We start from the raw sequence: 22,120 nt of genomic DNA, 5'->3' as shown, positions 1-22,120 counted from the left end.
CTGTGTTCTGGATAAGTTGCAGGGGTTCGGCAAAAGCGGGGAGCCCAGCCAACAGCGAGTTGCAGTAGTCCAGACAGGAGAGGACAAGTGCCTGGATTAGGACCTGCGCCGCTTCCTGTGTGAGGTAGGGTTGTACTCTACGGATGTTGTAGAGCATGAACCTGCAGGAGCGGGTCACCGCTTTGATGTTTGCATAGAACAACAGGGTGTTGTCCAGGGTCACGCCAAGGGATTTTGCACTCTGGGAGGGTGGAGTTGTCAACCCTGATGGAGAGGTATTTAGGCGGGCAGGCTTTCCTGGGGAAGAAGAGCAGTTCCATCTTATGAGCTTGAGGAAGCAGAGATGCGTGTCGCCACCTTGGTGTCAGAAGGGGGAAGGAGAAAAATAGTTGACTAACCTAATAAAGGTTTCCACGTTTGTCGTAATTCCTTGCCAACAAATCATGAACGCCGTACAACAATTTAATGTGTCGTAAACATTCCATAGCGATCATGACCAAATATGATATATTGTATTGACAAGATAGCCCAGGGACCGCTTTTACAATATAAATGGAAATACATGTGATGTCGGTTGGGAAAAAAGGGCTTATTCTCACGTGGATAGATTTTGGGTGGAGTAAATCCTCTCGCTTCGCCTCTTCCTCTCGGTCATTACGCTGGATGATGGAGAGAAGTGCGCCTGACCTGTACGCGTTCCTGAATGTAATAGACTACACGAGACCAACATAAATGAGAATTTCGATTATGATGTTTATTAGTATAACAGACGGTCTGCAGTTGGTTAGCGTCGATTCGTAGCTACGAAAACCCTAATCTACATCACCACCGGGAAATTCCAACATCACTTTGCTTCATCTGCCTGGCTGAAAGTGTAGGAGTTGGTGCTTTCAAATAGGATCATATTGAACCGTCCGTATCAAACAGAACCCTGGTATGGTACTGATACCTATTTTTATGCTGTGCATAGGATATGCTTTCTACTTAGCTACTATTCACTAACGTTAGTCTTTTCATCACTGATTTTTGGGCTAACTAGGTAGCGTTAGCCTAGCTAGCGCGTTAGCCTAGCCAGCTAAGCGGTCATACGAATGTAATGGGTCACACACACAGCTGTTCTTTAGGATGATAGACCGAAATTATGGATAATATCATAGTCGAATTGTTCTCCTCATGGAGTGTATATTTTGGGGATATTGTTTGCATACACTGGATACGCTTGGTGACGTTGTTGATTCAATGACGACATGCACCACTAACTTACCGGTACTGGAACATGTTTGTAGCTAACGTTACTGGCAACACGCTAGTCGATGTTATTGTTAGGTAACGTTAGTTAGCCAACATTAGCGAGATAATTAGCAAGTTGCTGCCTATGTAGATTGCGGTGGAAAGCACAAGACAGCTCCTCTATTCGGGAAGCTCCAAAATTTCGTAAATCATGAAACATTGCGAATACCAGCAAATCGACCCGCAGGCACTTTCAACACCAACCCCGACCCTGCCGCTGCAACAGGCTGTTGTTCAGGAAGAGAAGAAGGGGGAAACCGCACGGAGAAAATGGGAAGTTTTCCCCGGCAAGAATCGCTTCTACTGTGATGGACGGATCATAGTGGCTCAGCAAAGCGGTGTCCTACCACTCACCCTCGGCCTCATTTTGGTCACCACTGTACTGTTCTTTGTTTTCGAGTAAGTACAAGTTCTTGTTTTCTTTTGCATTGCTTTGACACAAAAATGTTTGCCCTAGCCATTAAAATTATGCCACACAGGTTTCAACAAACCATGGTAAGTTTGGTTGTGTGTCTAGCAGTTTAACCAATACAGTAGATTCTGGTCACAACAATAGAGGAATAGTTTTAATACCAGAACACGTGCTTACATATTCTTACAAGTGTCTTGCTGAAATGTGTGTTACATCTCCTGAGACTATGCTACAGTAGTAATTAAAAAGTGAAAGTTGATTAAAACCACATCCTCTCTGGGTGGTTGAGAAACTATTGCAATACTGTACTATTGTGTTTGACAGCGTTTTCAGTTTCTCATGTTGAAAATGAGAACTAGTCCTTCATGTGGTTAGTCAGGGTCCTGATTGTCGCTGCAGTGCTCTGCAATCAATCTTGACCTCTTTAGTTGTCCTGGTGATAAAAAAATGACCTTAATGAAGCCAGGCTGCATTAACAGTCAGCCCAATTCTAATTTTTATTTTCGGTACCCGACACATTGACGTTACGCACGATTTCTGGTTGCGGAAATGAACTTGGAATAACCACACATTGTCAGTCAGCGCGCATGTATTATCACCCACTGAAATAAGCTATTATATTTTTTGGGGGTGGGTTCTCCTAGGCTTACAATGTTGTTTTGATTGTTGCTTGAACAGTCACTAAGATTATATTTGGTTGTGATAGTTGCAAAATACCTATTTTGGATTCAGCAGTTGTTAGATAGAATGCTAACGCTCATTGACAGGCTTGTAGCAAAGCTAGCCAAAGAGCCATTTTACTGGTTGACGTGTTTTTTAAGTATAATGAAATTGATTGGCGAGGATGACACAAACTTTATATTATGCAGAACATTTATACAAGACTCACAATCCAATTTATAATCCAAAGGTAGTGTGAAATATACTCATAAGCAACATGTAAATAAGGCTTTTTGCCTAATGAGATTTTCCTGAAGAAGCGCTCCTCATCATACGCAGATAATGCACAGTAATATTCTGAATACATTGTGAAAAACGAATACTTAAGCTCACCATTTGAGCTCCACACGGATTTACTGCGTTTGTAACTAGCAGTTTACATATTAGCAGGGAGGGGTTTCTGCAAATTGCACGCACATCGCCCTCTTGTGGCACTTTGCAAACGCAGAAAGGGGCCTATTGGTCTTTTGATTAATCAAGTCCGCTCTTTTGCCTATTAATTGGGCAAAATATCAGAGTTGTGCTTCCAGTGTAAACACACCCGTAGTTTTAACATATAAGGAAGTCCACTTTAATTGTTGCTGAATATAGTCCTCTTTTTTTCTTTGTCCTGTCACTACAGCTGTCCCTTCCTGTTGAAGCATCTGACTGTGTTCATCCCAGCAATTGGAGGAGTGCTGTTTGTGTTTGTAGTCATCTCCCTCCTGCAAACCAGCTTCACTGACCCTGGCATCCTGCCCCGAGCCACACCGGACGAGGCCGCAGACATTGAGAAGCAGATCGGTAAGGGCAACACATACACACCGTAAAGAACATTCTTCCTTTCCCACTCACTTTCCCAGCATTGTGTACACGTTCACCATTTGTTTTCCTGCTCCATATTCTGCTCTCTTTTTGACCTTCTATCACCAGTTGGTTTGCTCTGGTTTTTGACACACTGTAGTAGCAACATATATGGTAGTTTCCTGCCTTTTTTGTTTGAAGCAATGCATTATTCAGCCAGCAAATGGTTGAACCACACACACAGTCTCTTCTGAACGGGCATGGAGGGAGGGAGGGATAGAGGTCTTTGAACTGTTAGTGGCACTGCTTGTTTCTGTGTGGGTGGTCAGTCTGCTGTGTGGGTAGTTAACTCTGCCATTTAATTTTGTGAAAAATTCAAAGACACTGGCCCCATTGCAGTGGGTTGCCACTAACATCTCTCTCTCGCTCCCCCTCCCTCATTTTCTCTTCATCTCTTTCTCTCATTGTTTTTTGTAGAGTGGAAACGCACTTCACGTAGGGGAGGATTGTGGTTTTATAGAGTAATTTCATTGTGTGGCACCAAAAGTATAAAAAAAATGTTATTGAGTGATGATATTCTCATGCTCTTGTGACGTGTCTCTGTTAGGATGACAGAGCGTGATGTCCACTCAGCTTTCTGCAACATGGTTTAGGCCTAAGTTGTGCATATCTGCTGGTTAGGCCTATTTTCCTGAACCAGATGAATACTTCCAGAAAGTTCTTATCAAAAGTATCATACTTAGTTCTGACTATTATTCAGTTGTGTATCAAAAATTGTGACTACGTTGTTATCTTGAACGTACCTTACACTTTACTATTAATGAGCTCGTGCCATGTAGTGATAGAGCCAGTCTAATACATCAAATCATCACTCAACTGAAACCTGATACTCAACTGAACCATCACTCAACTGAAACAAAAAGATTAGAATTGGACTGCCTGTCTAAACGCAGCATATGGGACTGCCAGGCAGGCAGCGCACTTTCATACATTACACAGAGCCTGTGTTGATTGATTGCCTCCCCCATGAAGCCGCCTTAATGGACACCACTCCGCCAGCAATTAGGCCTAAAGCTACTACTGCCTGGATCACAACATGGACACATACACACAAAGCATAGGTTTTTACTATACTAGTGGGGGCCAAAAATAGATTTCCATTCAAAATCCTATTTTCCCTGACCTCTAATTCTAACCCTAACACCTAAGCCTAAAATAAGGTAATTTTCCTTTTTTTACTATCTTTGTGAGGAATTTGGGGGATTTCCGGTACCCAAGAGAATAGTAATACACACACACACCTTGTGTACTATATCTCTTGATATGTCCTCCCTGTCTTTCTCTACTCCTCAGATAACTCTGGCTCTTCCACCTACCGACCCCCTCCCCGCACCAAGGAGGTGATGATCAACCAGCAGGTAGTGAAGCTCAAGTATTGTTTCACCTGCAAGATGTTCCGGCCACCGCGCACTTCCCACTGCTCCCTCTGTGACAACTGTGTGGGTAAGGACTGGTGACAGAGGTGGACGTTCAACACGGAACGTAGACAGAGGGACACACTGACATTTGTTAGACTGAATTATTTAGACTATACTACACAGCCTGTTACTGAGATTGATAAATACAGACTGTTCAACAAAACAGTCTTATAAAGATGGTTTATTAGTGTTGGTATCCTCCATAAATATGTTGATCAACTCTGAAAGCAGGCCTTCTTAATTTTCTATTTAGACTTTTCTACATTTAAATTCACATTTATTTTACTGTTGAAAGGGTCTTGAGAGCTTGGCCTTCATGTCAATGAGATGTCCTTTGTAGATATTTGTAAATGTTCTTCTTCCTCACTCTTTCTTCCTGTCCTCCAGAGCGATTCGACCACCATTGTCCCTGGGTGGGGAACTGTGTTGGGAAGAGGAACTATCGTTTCTTCTACACCTTCATCGTCTCTCTGTCCTTCCTGACAGTCTTCATCTTTGGCTGCGTCGCCACACATCTAGCACTGAGTACGTAGTCTACACAGAAGACACTGCCCGGGCTTGTGATTTTGTATGGAACGGTTGCGTATATCCTGATTTATCATCCTGTCATGGTTTTCTGTATCAATTTTCAATGGTTCTGTCCTCAGGGGCACAAGGAGGGAGAGGCCTGATGTTTGCTCTTCAGGAGAGTCCAGCCAGATATCCTTTTACCAAGACTGTGTGTCTAGTGTAACCGATCAGATCCCCTCATAATACCACTCCCTGCCTCGAGTAGTCTGGTGTTAGGGCACCTAAACTGTCATTCACTTCAGCTTCTTGGCCGTATTGCAGAATATGAATGGATCTCTCAATCTGTCTGTCCAGCTGACATCTCTGGTGATATTTAGATACTCAAACCATAAATGTTGTCCTTAACTTTTCTTCCTGCACTGCTGTGGAGCTGGTGATTTGCTTCTTTTCAGTTTGGTCCATCTTGGGCCTCTCAGGCTTCCATACCTACCTGGTTGCTTCTAACCTGACAACAAATGAAGATGTGAGTAAATGTCAATGAGTGTGATATCTCTGTCTCTTCTGGGATATGTATAATAAACATATACGTATTATACACTTTAAAGGTTCAATGCAGCTGTTTTTATCTCTATCAAATCATTAAGTATCTTACTGTGATTGTTTTCAATTAAAATAGTCAAAAAGAAACAAATGGCATCTTAGTAAAGGGCAATTTCTCAAGTAAGAATTTAGCTAGGGCTGTCTGGGAGTGGTCTGAGTGGTGAGGGGAAAATGGAAACTGAGCTGTTATTATCAGAGAGGTTTGGAACTCTTTCTTATTGGCCTATAAACTCATTTACCACATAGTGTGGCCACCATGGTAGGCCAAAATACTACCCCACCAAATTGGAAACATTTCAGGCGGGCTTTTCCAACAGCTCTTACACTATGAGGGCATTTTCAAAATGTCATAGTATTACTCCAACCTTGTATATGTACATGAAACCCAGGAAAATCACATGTTTGACTGACTGCAGATTTTGTGCTTTAAACAGTTAAGTGACCCTTCTGGTATGTGCAGATTGAAAGTAGCCATGCAGCTTAACCTGGTGTCATGTTTGTTGTGCCTGGTCCCTGACAAATAAACTAAAACTAGTCTAGGTCGAGGACTGATGGTCAATCTTATGTTTCTCTCTTGTTCCCAGATCAAAGGCTCGTGGTCGGGGAAGAGTGGGGCGGAGGATACCGGAAACCCCTACAGCTATAACAACATCATTACTAACTGCTGCTCTGTACTCTGTGGACCCATGCCTCCCAGGTGAGACTCAGCCTGGTTTATAATGTTTATTTGATAGAGTTTGAGTCAGTTCTTTCTTCAAATCAGTCTATTTAGGAAGTGTTTAAAAATGCCCCATTGATTTCTGAGGATTTTCTCCAATGCATGAATTTAATTTCCAATCACTCCTTCATTTGACTAAGAAGGAAACTGAATTGACCTGAAGCCTGAACTATTTGACTAACCTGTTTCCTCCATGTTGTTCAGTTTGATTGACAGGCGAGGCTTCATGCCAGTGGAGGAGTCGTCCCAGACAGTTGCCACTGAGATAGAGCTGGCCGCTAAGAAGGAGATAAACGTGGTAGGAGGGCCCACGCCGTCCCAGCTGCCCCCTTGTGCATTACAGGTTCCCCCCTCCCCTATACCGCTACCTGCAACCCCAAACCACCTTCAGCCTGACTTGCAGACCCCAGTTTAGTTGCCTTTTCCAACCGAACCCAACCCCCTTAGACCGTTGCCTGACTGTCTGTTGTGTATGGGGTCACCCCCTCATGACTTAGTCCCTCATACCAGTGTACTATTGCTAAGGGTCCAGGATCCTGTTGTGGTCATTACATATGTTGTTGCCTGGTCCTGGTAGTCCAGTCTATACCAGACTGTTTACAGTTGACAGTAAAAGACTGTCTGTGGCTGGAAAGAGGAAGTGAAGCTGGCTGCTAGGCCATGTTTGACCTGGGTGTAGCTCAACCGTTAGTTACTTACGCCATTCCATGCCCTAATGTTATAATCAGGCAGCTCAGTGTTATTTATCTATTTCATTTCAGTGAAAAAGGGAACAGCGAATAGACTACATATGATTCATCCACTTCCCAGCTGGGTTAAATGTTTTGCCCTTGTTTTGCAGTTAAGGAGAAACGTAGGAGATTTTATTAAAATGTTTGTTTACAAAGTGTGGCTGCCACTGGGTTTTTAGTTCAGTCTGACAGCAGTGGCACTCTCCAACTCTTCAGACTATGCCTTCCTTCTGTTTACATTCAAGCAATAGGGACAAGCTAACCTAACCTTGGTTTACTTTAACGATACTAGGGCACTGTCATGTCTGCCGGAAGTTTGCGGATTAGAATTTATTTGCACATAAGGAGTTAGACCAGAGAGAGAGACCAAGCACATTATTGGTTCAGTATTTATACTTTTAGCAACCACATGCTGGTAATGGAAGCGGTTACTGCTGGGAATTTACCGGCCGCAAATACATCTGTACCCAAGTGCTGTTTTCATTTGTCTCAATCTGGACACCCTCCCTCACTGATATTCAGTTGGTCAGCTGAAAAAGCATGGAAGAGGTTTATTATTTAATATTTATTATTATTTATGCAGATGGAATTATCTGTGTTTACAGAGTGAAAACACTTATTTGTCTTCTTCAGTGTTGTCTGTATTTGTCTCTGACGTGACTGTGTGTTGGAGTGTGTGTGGTGTTCTGTGTGTCATACCATCATGTAATGGTCATGGTAAAAGTGACATAAAAGCTACCTGCATTTACATTTGAAATGTTTTTAGTAATTTAGCAGACAGTCTTATACAGAGCGACTTACAGGAGCGACTAGGTTTCAGTGCCTTGCTCAATATCACATTGGCAGATTTTTCACCTAGTCGGCTCGGCGATTTGAACCAGTGACTCCGATGCTGGCCTAACACTAGGCTACCTGCCTGCCTCAAGCCAGTCAAAATCATCTCCCTCTGTTTTCTTATGCTTTTTAATATATTTTTTATATTGCAATCTTATTATTTGTCTTTGTTTATTTTGGTCATCTAAATATTTACAAGTCATTTTGGAATAAATGATGTTCATCTGAAATGTACAGTAATAAATATTGCATTTTAACAATGAAATAAATATGTTTTATTTTCAAATGAGTTTAATAGACATGCATTCCTTTTTTAATTCTCACCTGTGTGTTACAGTTAAGATGTAGCATAATCATACGTGTGAACAGTCCCTATGTCATCATTGTCACTAAGCCTTACCCCTGTGTGCCTATTCCGTAGTGTCAACTGGTATTGTGTCTCTCCGTATTTGTGTGTATGGCCCATCACCACCCCCCACTAGGAGGACAGCTGTCTGGACTTTGCTCTGTCCTGTGCTGGCTGATGAGCAAGGTTAGTGGAGACAGACAGGTTGGTGAGATGACCCCAGGTAGAGTGCAGTAAGAGTGTTTGGCTGGCCTTACCCGTCTCTGTGGCTACTGTGTCTACATCTGCGTCAATTGAATGCCAATTCACTTATTTGGAAGTACTGAGTTGAAAACTGATTAGAGCCCAACCCTGGCGCAGAAGGGAGGTTTTCTAGGGGTCCCTCTCTCTGTTGCTGCCTGCTTTGTTTTCTGCCTGCCTGGCTGGCTTCTCTGTGCTACTATGCTTTTCCTTTAACATGGCTGATTTCAACTACGTCAGGCTGTATCCCATCACACACAGTCAGCCTCTCTAAACTCCAGACCTGTGAGGTTTGGAATATCAGACCGTCAAACTGAGGAAAAGATAATGGCACATTCGTTGTACTTTAATATATTTGTGTTTTCTTGTCAGCTATGCCTCAGATACACTCATCCATGCTTAAATGCACAGATGGTGAGCCCCAAAAGTATTGGGACTGAGTGTTTTGTTGTTTTGGCTCTGTACTCCAGCACTTTGGATGCAATGATGGGAGGTAAAAGTGCAGACTGTCAGCTTTAGTGGACCAAAAGTATTGGGACAAATTCACTTGTGTATTAAAGTAGTCAAAAGTTGAGTATTTGGACCCATATTCCTAGCACACAATGATTACATCAAGCCTGTTACTCTACAAACTTGTTGGAAGCATTTGCTGTTTGTTTTGGTTGTGTTTTAGATTATTTTGTGCCCAATAGAAATCTATGATAAGTATTGTCATCTTGGAGTCACTTTTATTGTAAATAAGAATATAATGTTTCTATATACTTCAACATGAAGATGGATGCTACCATGATTACGGATAGTCCTGAATGAGTGGTGAATGATGATTGAGAAAGTTACAGATGCACAAATATCATACCCCCCCCAAACATGTCTTGGGGGTATGATTTATTTGTATGTTTAACTTTTTCACTAAACGTTTGACTATTTTACTACACGTAAGTGAATTTGTCCCAATACTTTTAGTCCCCTAAAATGGGGGGAGTTATGTACAAAAGGTGCAGTGTTTTCTAAATGATTTATGGAGGAAAGTTTAGTCTGCACTTTAATCTACTTCATAGTCATTGTTTCATTTCAAATCTAGTGCTGGAGTACTGAGCCACAACAACAAATGTCACTGTCCCCATGCTTTTAGAGCTCACTGTATATGTACACACCAGACAATGATCAAAATAACCTTTTCAAGCAGTACACTCATTTATAGTGATTCAGTCTTTCCAACTGCTTCTTAAATTTGGAAGCATAAATGAAAATTGTTCCACATAGGGGAGAATGCAAACACTTCTAAATTCCCCTCGGCGGTCAGGTTCTGCATGTGTTAAATGTGCGCTGACAGCTACGCCAGTCCTTTACATAACATCATAAGAGCATCTCTCTCTTTACTCAAGCAGTCAGACATGCAATCATCTCCACACTACAATGTTTATGCTCTGGTGGGTTTTTGTTGACCTTTGTTACTTCATCTTTCAAGTAACTTTCATTTATCTGTCACTTTTGCAAGCGAGAATAAAACCCCCAAAAGACCATCCTTCAAGGCAATAGCCTTGTCCCCTTACCGTGTAGGGGTCTTACCTTACTCAAACGAGAATTTGATGTGATCTCTGGTGCTGTGGAAATACCGTGGCAAGATTGATACAACAGCACTGTGTTACTTTGTGCTTCCAAGTTACATTTTTTTATCATCTGCATGGTTACCCCTCACCAAAATGACTGTCTGCTACCAAGCATCAGAATACCTGCATGTCCTTCTTGCACCACCTCAATTACCTATAGCTTGACCTTTGACCCATAGTTTTGCTCTGCATAGCTGTCTGAGTGATCTCTCCTCCCCCCTGGGGGATTTCTGTTCTTTTTTATTTTCAGCTGAGCTAATTGTTCTTGGTTCTTCTTGTCTTTTCTGCTCCCCTTGTCATCTCTTTCTCTCCGCCACCCTCTCCCTCTCTCCTTCTCCCACCCAGTGCACACAGGGAACTAAAGATCTGTTGGAGTCGGCATCTCGCTCTCCGTGTCCCCAGACAGGGAAACCCCAGACCGTCTCTACTTCCTGTCCAGACAGCATTGACCCAGCTGACCCGGCGGTGACCTTTAACCCTGCTGTAATCTCTGACCCTGACGCTGTTGCAGTGCCCTCTCTGAAATGCGGAGGCCGTCACCACAGCCACACCACCAGTCCTCCGGACGAACCCCGCCAGCAGCACCACCACCATAACCGGCACCACAAGACGCGGTCGGCACGGAGCAGCAGCAGCAAGCGGGCCGCTCTCCACATCTCCAACCCGGCTTACAACGTCAGCCTCAGCCCCCCCACCTCTCCAGGCCTTGGGCCTAGTCATGGTACAGGGGCAGAGGACCACGTAAGGGACAGCTTTGCAGCATTGCACTGAGTCAAGCAAACTCTAACTCCCTCTGAGTGAATGAACCTGCGCCTTGCTGCCTTCCACAGCTCTACGCTCTGCATGTTGTACAACAGTTTAGTCCCACTTGCCAGACTCATGGAGCACGGCTATAGGAAGAGACTACAGTTAGGTGGAAGCTGGTCCGTCTTTTAGAAGAGACTACAGTCAGTCACACTGGATGCAGTCAGGTGGAAGCTGGTCCGTCTTTTATAAGAGACTACAGTCAGTCACACTGGATGCAGTCAGGTGGAAGCTGGTCCGTCTTTTATAAGAGACTACAGTCAGTCACACTGGATGCAGTCAGGTGGAAGCTGGTCCGTCTTTTATAAGAGACTACAGTCAGTCACACTGGATGCAGTCAGGTGGAAGCTGGTCCGTCTTTTATAAGAGACTACAGTCAGTCACACTGGATGCAGTCAGGTGGAAGCTGGTCCGTCTTTTATAAGAGACTACAGTCAGTCACACTGGATGCAGTCAGGTGGAAGCTGGTCCGTCTTTTATAAGAGACTACAGTCAGTCACACTGGATGCAGTCAGGTGGAAGCTGGTCCATCTTTTAGAAGAGACTACAGTCAGTCACACTGGATGCAGTCAGGTGGAAGCTGGTCCATCTTTTAGAAGAGACTACAGTCAGTCACACTGGATGCAGTCAGGTGGAAGCTGGTCCATCTTTTATAAGAGACTACAGTCAGTCACACTGGATGCAGTCAGGTGGAAGCTGGTCCGTCTTTTATAAGAGACTACAGTCAGTCACACTGGATGCAGTCAGGTGGAAGCTGGTCCATCTTTTAGAAGAGACTACAGTCAGTCACACTGGATGCAGTCAGGTGGAAGCTGGTCCATCTTTTAGAAGAGACTACAGTCAGTCACACTGGATGCAGTCAGGTGGAAGCTGGTCCATCTTTTATAAGAGACTACAGTCAGTCACACTGGATGCAGTCAGGTGGAAGCTGGTCCATCTTTTATAAGAGACTACAGTCAGTCACACTGGATGCAGTCAGGTGGAAGCTGGTCCATCTTCTTTAAGAGACTACAGTCAGTCACACTGGATGCAGTCAGGTGGAAGCTGGTCCATCTTTTATAATCTATGTAAGTCCACAAGTCCTCAGAGAGAGGTGGGCCATGACTGAAGCATCACCAACACCCTCTTTACATCCTGGGTCTATGTGGATGGGGACAAGGATGTGTGACTGTTACTTTGGAGCTTAAGGATGTATTACCGAGGATAGCTATGGGGGTGTGACTGTCTGGGGAAGTCACTGCACGGTGGCCAGCTTTCACTAGCTAGGCCTAACTCACATCTACTACCGATTTTGTAAAGCCTGCTTGGGCCTTTACTAGACTGCAAATTAATGGAGATCTAGAGCTACATTACAGCTTCCTATCAGAAGAGGGCACTACCTGCTGTGTGAGTTGCAGTGGAACGTGTGATGTGAACACTTATATAGGACTCCTAGACAAACCTCCAAATGTAATTGAACTGAATAGCCCCTTTGTTTACAGCGAAAAGCACAACGAAAGAGCTGGTGTTTTGTGGCGCAAACTTCTATAGCCACTCAGTGAACCATACATTCTTCTTTTGACACTCAAGCAGAAGGGACCCAGCCAGCACTACAGGGCCTCATACAGACTCTGTTATTATTCTGGGCGGCCAAAAACTAGCCTAGCATCCAAACTGATGTCGCTATGTTTCATAATGGTGAGTGCAGCGTTTAGTCTGGCTTAAGGCTTGACAAACTTTGGGGATACCTACCTACTGATTTGGGATGGCTCTGTTTATTAGAGTAGCTGGCTTGAGACCCAAAAACCTGGCTGTGTGAGTGCCAAACAACCCAAATCTTTTTTTTAAATCTAAAAGCAGAACCGGACGGATGAGCTTGAGTTAGTTTGATAGGCTAGCTAGCATTAGTACATAGACCTTTCTATATATCAATGTCTCTGAACTTGAAGAGATTTCCCCCCCCCCCCCCACATCGATAAGAGTAGCTCTCGTACTTAGCCCTAGACCCAAGGACAATAGTAAGAGTGACTAGTATTCACAACACGGACATGACTGAAATGCACTGGCAGATGAGGACGTCTTGAAAATCCTAACTGCTGTTTTATGGTTCAAAACCAACCGTTCATTCAACAGTAACAACTCAAGACACCCCTACAGCATACCTCAGAAATGCATCACCTCACACAGGAATGTTTTCTTACTAAAGCAGTGTTTCTCATGATTCATATACACCTCTATAATAATGTACCTGAGACATGTTAGCAGTATCTTGCGTTGCATGTGGTTGCCTCATGTCCAAAAGAGTCCTTCCTCCTTTTGTTGCTTGCACTGTTAGTCCAGACAGGATCACCTGCACTAATTGCTATTCCATAATCCACATATTAGATGTGTGAATCTGATCCCTTCCTTGATTTTGAGCAGTGATACTAGACCAAATTAGCCTCTTGTTCATTTGCACCTTTTTGTTCTTTGTGTGTTTTGACAAATCTAATAGGTTACTGTGTGATGTGAGAAGGCACACTGAACCAGGGCATCTGCATAGGAAGAATTCAGAGTGTGGTTTCAGATTGAGACCTGTCTTTGTGTTATAGGTTTATTTATTTGATATGCAAGTTAAAATGTGAAAGTTTGTTGATCCACTTCGTTACGCCTCTAACCCTGCAATCATTTGCACAGAAAACGCAATGAACTGCCACTGAGCATGAAACCTGAGCACACTGAGTAGTAGGGACACACAAAGATCACTTAACACTGACAGTCCATTTTATACAAATACAATTATATTCCTGTTGTCCACTTGGACCTAAAGTATTCACATTCACTAGAGCAGAGAAGTGAATTCACTGCACTGCATTTTGTGTTTTAAATAGGTGTTTCCCTTCATCACAACAACTTAGACATATTGTAGATCAGTGGTCATCCTCAATGCATTTCACATTTGATTCTAAAGGGCATTTCCTGTTATTTCAGCCAATATTCCTCAAAATGAAAAGCACTGAATTTATAATGGTTTATTTCATGTCAATCATGGATCCAGAATGATTGGTCTGTTGAGCTCTGTGCTTATTTATGTTCAACATGATTGATTCTTTATGGAAAACCGTAAAAACATTTGTGTGTTTATAACCCAAGTGATACGCTTGTCTCCATACAGTAACTGGAATTGATGCTTTCTGTTCACGTGTTACACACCAAGGCCACCAGATGGCGATGGTTACAACTAAATGGAGATTTTCACACCATGTTTACAGACTTTCAAAAGAGCTTTCTTCCCGGAAATAATCCAATGTTTGTTCAGTCAAGTAGTTACATAAACAAAGGCTCTCAGACAATACTATGTTTATCTTTTGTGTTTGTTTTTGTTTACTGGCAAAATGGCCCAAACATGTGGACGAGTCTCCCTTTAGATGTTGATATTATAACAGGGTTTTGTCATTATTAAGCAATTCAAACAGATGGCCAGTGCTTATATTGTCTGTAAAAAAGAAATACATCTAATGTAGGCCAACTGAATCGTGGGGAATATTGCACAATAAAAGATTAACTCAATGATATTACTTCTTCCTTCAGCAACAGGCCCCTGCATGTCCCTTAATTGTAGCTTGTCTGTGCTGTCTGAATGATGTTGAGGGTTACACGGGGCATGTGCTGTGCGTATGACTGGAGGCTACCCTTACCCTCTCCCTGTGTATGCACGGTGTGTATGCCTTGGAATATCACGTAGTGTTGAGTTAGACTTCTATGGCTTTAGGCTACTGTCTCGTTTTAAGAAGAAGAACAAACGTATGTTTTAAAGAGAGACAGCAGCTAGGATCAGATACAATATATACTGCTTAGTAGGCACTTTCTTCCTAAGTGTCCTACAGCACAGGACAGGGAGTGTATACATTTGTATGTGATTCCTGAGGGAATTGAACCCAAACCCTAGCACCATGATGGCTTATTTTCTTCCCCTGTCCATGTATTACAGTACCATGACATAAAAAGAGAGTTGTCAGGGACGTAGGCAGGGAGATCCCCACTCCAGCTGATGATGACAGGGTCTTTATCTTAGTGTGAGGCCGCAGGTCACAACTTATCACTATTTATTATAAAACCTCTCTGGCATGGGGTCATGCCTCTGTTTGATATGATACGATCAATTGTTTGATCTAATAGGTCTGATTTTCAATCAGGATATGCATAAAGGGACAACTTTTGATGACAGGTTATTGCCGACCAACCCCAGTAACAGGTTACTATGTCTGTAATGATGATGATAACCTCTCTCCTAATTCAGTGATGATGTGACCATGTCAATTATTTCTGGAGAGAATGATTGCAGACAATCAGTGATTCCCATTCCACTGGTCCATGATGGACCATGCTACAAATACAGAGTACCATTCAGTGCTGCTGCCCTATTTCAAGCATAGCAGTAAATAAGTGCCTCTTCACTGGAGGATCCTGATGGGTGATTATTGGCAAAACACTCTAATTATCCACTCCTGATCTCCCTCACACACACACACACACATACACCTGATAACACAAGTGTATGGGGGGAGGAGTTACCCATAGTTCAGATAGCTGATAGGCCACTGGTTTTGGGGGTTGAAGGGGGTCAGAGCGAGACAGACTGAATGGATTGCAATAACATCTCTGAGTTCCACCAAGTTCTACAGTGAGCCAGATAAGTTTATTGTTTTGGGCAACCCTTCTAACCCTCTGTTAGCCTGTATTTTGAAGCAATTTAAACCTGGTTCACCGGTTCATCTTGAGCTACCATCTCCTCATTCTTCTAGTTAGCTAACTGGCTGAGGAGTGGACCCTCTAACGCCACATTGGTGTCAGAAGTGGGACGGAGGCCGTGGGGCTATCGGAACATACAGTCCGGGACGTATGAGGGGGGCTGAGGTTAGTCGAAGCACGGGAACGTGCCTTGCCATTCGGAGGGGGAAATATACTGATCCTCGCTATATGAACCACGTTACAATTCCCACCAAGTGGGTTAACCCTATTGGCATGATGTGTATGGCGTTTGCCTTTCACTCCAGCGACCTGGGTTTGCTATAGTATCATTAAAGGACCTGAACCCAGCTCTCCTGCATTACACAAGACTGTGCTAGCCTGTTGAGCTAAAGCCTAAGTATGAGCTTGGGGACTTTACTCTCAGGCAAGGTTACTCATCACGCAAGTGTGGTGCACCAAACCATTTCCACATGAATGGAACAAACCTGCTTGTATCCAATTGACTCTGACACTGTAGCTGTCAGCCTTACAGTGTTTGCCATGTTATGCCATGCTAATTAATTGGCAACTGAATATGACTTGGAGCAACAAGCCTTTTTAATGGCCGTATAATCGGTTCATCCAGCTGTCCTTTTAAACTGATTTGGGCTGAGATGAACTATAAACCAGTCAGCTGTGGCCATATAGACCTTATGTTAGCTCTCGACGCTGCCATCTTTTCCCTCAGCATTTACTGCAGCCAACTACTGTACTAGAGCCAGAAAATGGTCAATTACAGAGCAATGCTTTTTGGATGGCAGAGATGACATCATTCAGAAATATGAATGAATGTATTTGTCTCTCAGAGATGTAGTGGCTATAGCGGCCATGTTAGGGATTCAAGTTATGTACCACACCCAGCATGGCTCACCCTTCTCTTTTCCTTTATCTCTCTTCCATTCTTTCTCCTCCGTCTCCTGATCCTCTCTCTGTCCCACATCCCTCCGTCTCTCCCTTCACCAGTCCCTGCATGGCCACAATGTTCTCTCTCTCTGTCGCTCTCCCTCTCTCACTCTGTCTCTGTCTCTAGGCCTGTCTGTGAACAAACTGCGGTTCTTTGCAAGCTCCCTATTTGACCTTCTCCGCTCCTTTCCTTAGCACTTGTAGCACATTGATAAGTGCTGGGAACCCAGTGCCAAGGATATACAGAGCAGAGTAGAGAGGGGACAGGGACAAGGCCTTTCCAGTGCAGGGACACAAAAGCCTGCTTGGCCATATTCACTTCTAGCCCACAGCCAAGAGAAGAGTAGTACTGCTGGAAGAACCATGTATGACCATTCTTGTACTTCTGCACTCTATTCTGCATTTCTGCATTGCATGAAGCTCTGCCAGTCGTAAAATACTGCCAAATGTTTACAGTTCCTTTGTGTGGGGTGTTGTAACAGAGGGACACACACACACACACACACAGGGACAAGGAGGCACAGATCCTTTCACACACTGACAAACTAATACACATGCAGATATGTCAAGTAAACACAGCAAAATAACAGCTGTAGGCTGTTGACTTGTTCACAATGTTTATTAAAACTCACTCATTATCTCGTGGAGACCAAGTGCTGTTTTTGTGAGCAGGAGTGTGTGTAGTTTATCTACTGGTAAGCCATGGAGTGGCGACGGGCTGAGTGGAGACGGGCTGAGTGGAGAAGAGCTGAGAGGAACTGTGTCACTGTGTTAATACCTACTTGGTCTGGTTCCGCCAGGGCGGCCCAGCAGGATGAGTAGCTAATCCACCAAAGAAGAAAGTGTCTGTGATCCACTTAGTCCCCTGAGGAACCTGCTCTTGTCCTGTCGTCACTTTCCTTCGCTGCAGATCAAGAGCTTAACGCTGATTCTACTTACCCTATTTCTTGTTCCTCAAATAGTACTTCCTGTATGGTTGCCAAGTCACAAGGAGTTGGATCATTGATTACACTGCCATTTTCTTTGATTACACCCAGTCCTTGATTAATTGTAGCTCATTGAAAACTGTAAACATTTGATTTTGTTGAGAAAGATAAAAGCTCATTGGAAATAGGCGTCTTTGAGTAGGATTTCAGTTTGACAATTATTTCAAAATACTTGCCACAACTTATTTTTTATTTTCTTTTGTTTGTTTAAAAAGTGAGGCTGGTTACCATGTCCACAAGCACAATGGGGAATATTTTTTATTATTATTTTTTTATTTTTTATTTTTTTATCCCATTTTCTCCCCAATTTTCGTGGTATCCAATCGCTACTAATTACTACCTTGTCTCATCGCTACAACTCCCGTATGGGCACGGGAGAGACGAAGGTCGAAAGCCATGCGTCCTCCGAAGCACAACCCAACCAGCCGTACTGCTTCTTAACACAGCGCGCCTCCAACCCGGAAGCCAGCCGCACCAATGTGTCGGAGGAAACACCGTGTACCTGGCCCCCCTTGGTTGGCGCGCACTGCGCCAGGCCTGCCACAGGAGTCGCTGGAGCGCGATGAGACAAGGATATCCCTACCGGCCAAACCCTCCCTACCCCGGACGAAGCTATGCCAATTGTGCGTCGCCCCACGGACCTCCCGGTCGCGGCCGGCTGCGACAGAGCCTGGGCGCGAACCCAGAGACTCTGGTGGCGCAGTTAGCACTGCGATGCAGTGCCCTAGACCACTGCGCCACCCGGGAGGCCCCCACAATGGGGAATATTGATGGGATAGTGACCAGCAATTTCTACATAGACACATCTGTGTCTACACTTACATACAACTTTTGTTATTAGAATACGAAGGTCGGGTTGTGTTCAGATCTGTTCAGATGATCTGTCTGATTTCTTCAGGAGGTCATCAGGGGCCTAGACTTGACAGTTCATATAGCTCTTTTTTCTGATCATGGAATTCCGAGCATGTAATGCTTCTACACCTAAATCTATCATGTCCACATTGTTTCCGGATTCCCTTTTACCGCGCTATATTCAAATGTATTATTATTTTTTATTTATTCTAGTATGCATTCTGCAAACTGTGGAACACGCTAAATCTGATTAAAAAAATTACTTAATGGCAGTAGCCTAACTAGCCAGATAACCTCTGTAACTAGTCACCAAGCTAGCTAGCAAAGCTGAAGGGATTGCAAACAGGTTAGCATAAGTAATCTAAATAAGCCAGCTAACTGGCTAGCATTTATAAAGGCAGCAAACACGTTCCTCACACGCTAGGAACGTATTTCCGAGAACGTTTAATAAAAAAGGTTCCTCTCGCTCCCAAAACACAGATTTTCTGGAGACTTGTGGCCTGATTACATCGCCCATTGTATGCGCTTTCGGTAGCCTGATTGTGTCCAGACTGAGGAGAAACCTGTCCAGACTGAGGAGAAACCCGTCCAGACTGAGGAGAAACCCGTCCAGACTGAGGAGAAACCCATCCAGACTGAGGAGAAACCCATCTAGACTGAGGAAAAATCTGCACGTGTCCCTGGCTGTGTCTACACTTGACACTTACATGCGACTTCGGCTATCAGAATAGGAAGATCACATTGAAAAGACAGGCCACATTGTGTTCAGATCTGGCTGACCACTTCAGGAGGTGGGGTGGTCAGGGATGTATTGTGTGCGGATTTCAATGCTACTTTTGTGCATCTAGACCTGTCTTTTCAATGCAATATTCTTATTCTGATTGCAGAAGTCGCATGTAAGTGTCAAGTGTACACCCAGCCAGGGATACATTGTGTGCAGATTTCTCCTCTTGAAGCTTTATGTCCACCAGATGCATCAAACTCTTAGCGTTCTGGCGGAAGTCATTCATTGTCAATGGAGAGCATTCCGCAACGCTATGTTTAGGATGCCACACTAGGCTCTGGTGTGTTCTGTGTACCGCATATGTTCACTATTTAACATTTGTGCTGCATTACCGTGTGGTGGTATAAACAGAAGTTCACCATGCAGAGGCCAAATGATAATGACTATTGTGTAGTTGGAGACAAGATACCGGCTGAACGACTGGAAATGTGTCTCCTGTAAGAATGACAATGGGACAATTGATCATCACTACACTTAGGAAGTACGCCCTGTAGGGTAGTTTTCAGGAAACCAGCCAACAGAATGGTGTGCAAAATGAATCTGCACACAAATTAAGTGACACCGAATGCGCATACAATGGGCGATGTCATCAGCACTCTGCCTACAAGTCTCAAGAAAACTTGTGTTTTGTGAGCGAGGCACCTTTTTCATTAAACTTGGAGGAAATATGTTCCTAGCGTGTGAGGAATGTGTTTGCTGGCTTCATAAATGCTACAGTTACAGAGGTAAGCTGGTTAGTTAGGCAACTGCCACCAAGTTGTTGTTGTGTTATTATCAGATTTGACGTGTTCCACCATTTGCAGAATGCATTCTGGCATTTAAATATTACACTGAAAAGGGAGTCGGAACACAATATGGACATGGTAGACACATTTAAATGTAGGTGTAGAAGCATTATGTTTTAGGAATTCCATGATCAGAACTCCATGATCAGAATACAAAAGCTGCATGAACTGTCAAGTCTAGACAAGGCCTGTGTTTGTGTACTAAACATGCATGGAGCATTGTAAAGGGGATCTATCCGGTTTATTATAAGTTGCAACAGAGAGACACCTCCAGAACAAAAGCAGAGACAATGTTAATCACACAGCAGCGAATGTTTCGTGAACACCAGCTTGAGAGGTTTGTAGGAAGTCACAGCCTCAGCTGCTACAGAATCGCACAGTGTCACATACATTAGGGTCCTTCCGCCACTTCGGTGCCTTTTGAGATGTGTAACTTGGGGATTTTTATTTCACGTAATTTTAACATTCTGTCATAAAGAGCACATGTTCAACTTAAAGCATTTTTTTATTCATAAAAAGTGAAATAAAAACTGTAGTAAATGCCTATCAAGTGCCAAATAAAGTGACAGGGTTGACAATTTCATCTTAAATCAGACATAAATCCCCTTGTGACAGGGAGAATTTTCAATTTTTTTATCCATTCTATCTATTGGTAACAGGGTTGACGTCTTCTGCCCGACCCACTCAGTTTTCCACCGCTAAACACCAGAAAATGATCAAAAAGAGTGGAACCAGCCCACCTGCTTTTACACTATGATTTGACTATCAGATGTTCAATGTTTCTTTTGATTAAGACGATAGTTCAGTGCATGTAACAGAGTTGACCTTTAAAATGAGGGTCATAAATGAATCACTAATCACATGAAACAAATTAGAATCTTCAGAAATGAAAATAATTAGGACTTTATGGTGAAAACTTGGAAACAAATTGTGGTTAAGTGGGTTAAAATCTTCCTGGAAGTCCCAGAGGGTGCATGGAGGAGTAAGGAGATGAAGAGACTAGCCAGTCAGTCCCTGCTATCTGAAGGAGGGGAAATAGGCTAGTATAGACCCCTGCTGATCTGCCTACTGCCTACACTGTATCTTAGTTGTACAGTAATCTTATACATGTAGACCTGGAGGTTAGAGTTAGTCGTGGTCATACACATGTAGGCTAGGAGGGTCAGCTCCCGTCCATGAGGACCAAAGTATCAAATGACATTTGGGTTGTACCGTGTCCACTATTTTACATGTCAGATAACACTACCCAATTAGAGGACGCAGTACAACCCAAACTGCGTTCGATACCAAAGTGTCCAGTTGTCATTTCAGCTGTTTGCGAAGCCTTGCTGCCTGTCCTACTGGTAAGCCCAACAGTAGTCTCAGCTTGGCAGCTCTCCTAACACTCATAACAGCGAAGAAAGAGAGTGAAAGCAATAGCATTTCAGAAAATCTCAAAAGCGTGTAATGCCTGCCATGTCTTAAATCAGCTCCAAAAAGCATTACTCTTTTCTGACAGAGTTTCCCTTTTTGTTTACAGTAAATACCAAAATGGAAGCTGAGATTTTATCTCCAGTCTATATTCAAACTTCTTGTGAATAGGGGGGCGCTGTTTTCACTTTGGAAAAAATCGTGCCCAAATTAAACGGCCTCGTACTCTGTTCTAGATCATACAATATGCATATTATTATTACTATTGGATAGAAAACACTCTGAAGTTTCTAAAACTGCTTGAATTATATCTTTGAGTAAAACAGAACTCATTTGGCAGCAAACATCCATACAGGAAGTGAAAATTCTGAAAATGAGGCTCTGTGTCAGGGCCTGCCTATTCAACTGGCTTTTATTTATGGATCTGTATGCACTTCATACGCCTTCCACTAGATGTCAACAGGCAGTAGAAGGTTGAATGGGGTGTCTAGCTTGACGTGAGGCCGAATAAGAGCTTTTGGAGTGGCAGGTCCGGTCTTTTGTCAGTTTTCGACGGCGCGCAGGGGAACCTCACA

The 22,120-nt window shown here is 43.4% G+C and overlaps 1 protein-coding gene across 5 annotated transcripts; it reads left to right on the top strand.

Moving 5' to 3' along the window:
• Window positions 1–444: 444 nt before the first annotated feature.
• On the top strand, window positions 445–14,604 carry LOC129831061 (palmitoyltransferase ZDHHC18-B-like). Of its 5 annotated transcripts, XR_008755667.1 has the most exons (11): window positions 445–1,689; window positions 3,045–3,205; window positions 4,559–4,708; window positions 5,071–5,208; window positions 5,331–5,382; window positions 5,614–5,716; window positions 6,378–6,490; window positions 6,716–6,809; window positions 8,498–8,608; window positions 10,618–11,185; window positions 11,244–14,604. XR_008755667.1 is itself a non-coding variant. In XM_055894075.1 (10 exons), exons 1-10 carry the CDS (start codon window positions 1,442–1,444, stop codon window positions 11,041–11,043), a joined length of 1,596 nt encoding a protein of 531 aa, XP_055750050.1. In that variant the 5' UTR covers window positions 445–1,441; the 3' UTR covers window positions 11,044–14,604. The 5 variants fall into 5 exon arrangements, 4 of the variants coding, with proteins under 4 accessions (XP_055750050.1, XP_055750051.1, XP_055750053.1 ...); XM_055894075.1 differs by having other exon boundaries at window positions 10,618–14,604; XM_055894077.1 differs by lacking the exon at window positions 11,244–14,604 and having other exon boundaries at window positions 452–1,689; window positions 8,559–8,608; window positions 10,618–10,706.
• Window positions 14,605–22,120: the final 7,516 nt, after the last annotated feature.

This window comes from Salvelinus fontinalis, chromosome 32, assembly GCF_029448725.1.
Source record: "Salvelinus fontinalis isolate EN_2023a chromosome 32, ASM2944872v1, whole genome shotgun sequence".
In the NCBI taxonomy this organism is placed as follows: domain Eukaryota; kingdom Metazoa; phylum Chordata; class Actinopteri; order Salmoniformes; family Salmonidae; genus Salvelinus; species Salvelinus fontinalis.
This window is presented reverse-complemented; position numbering and strand designations above follow the sequence as displayed.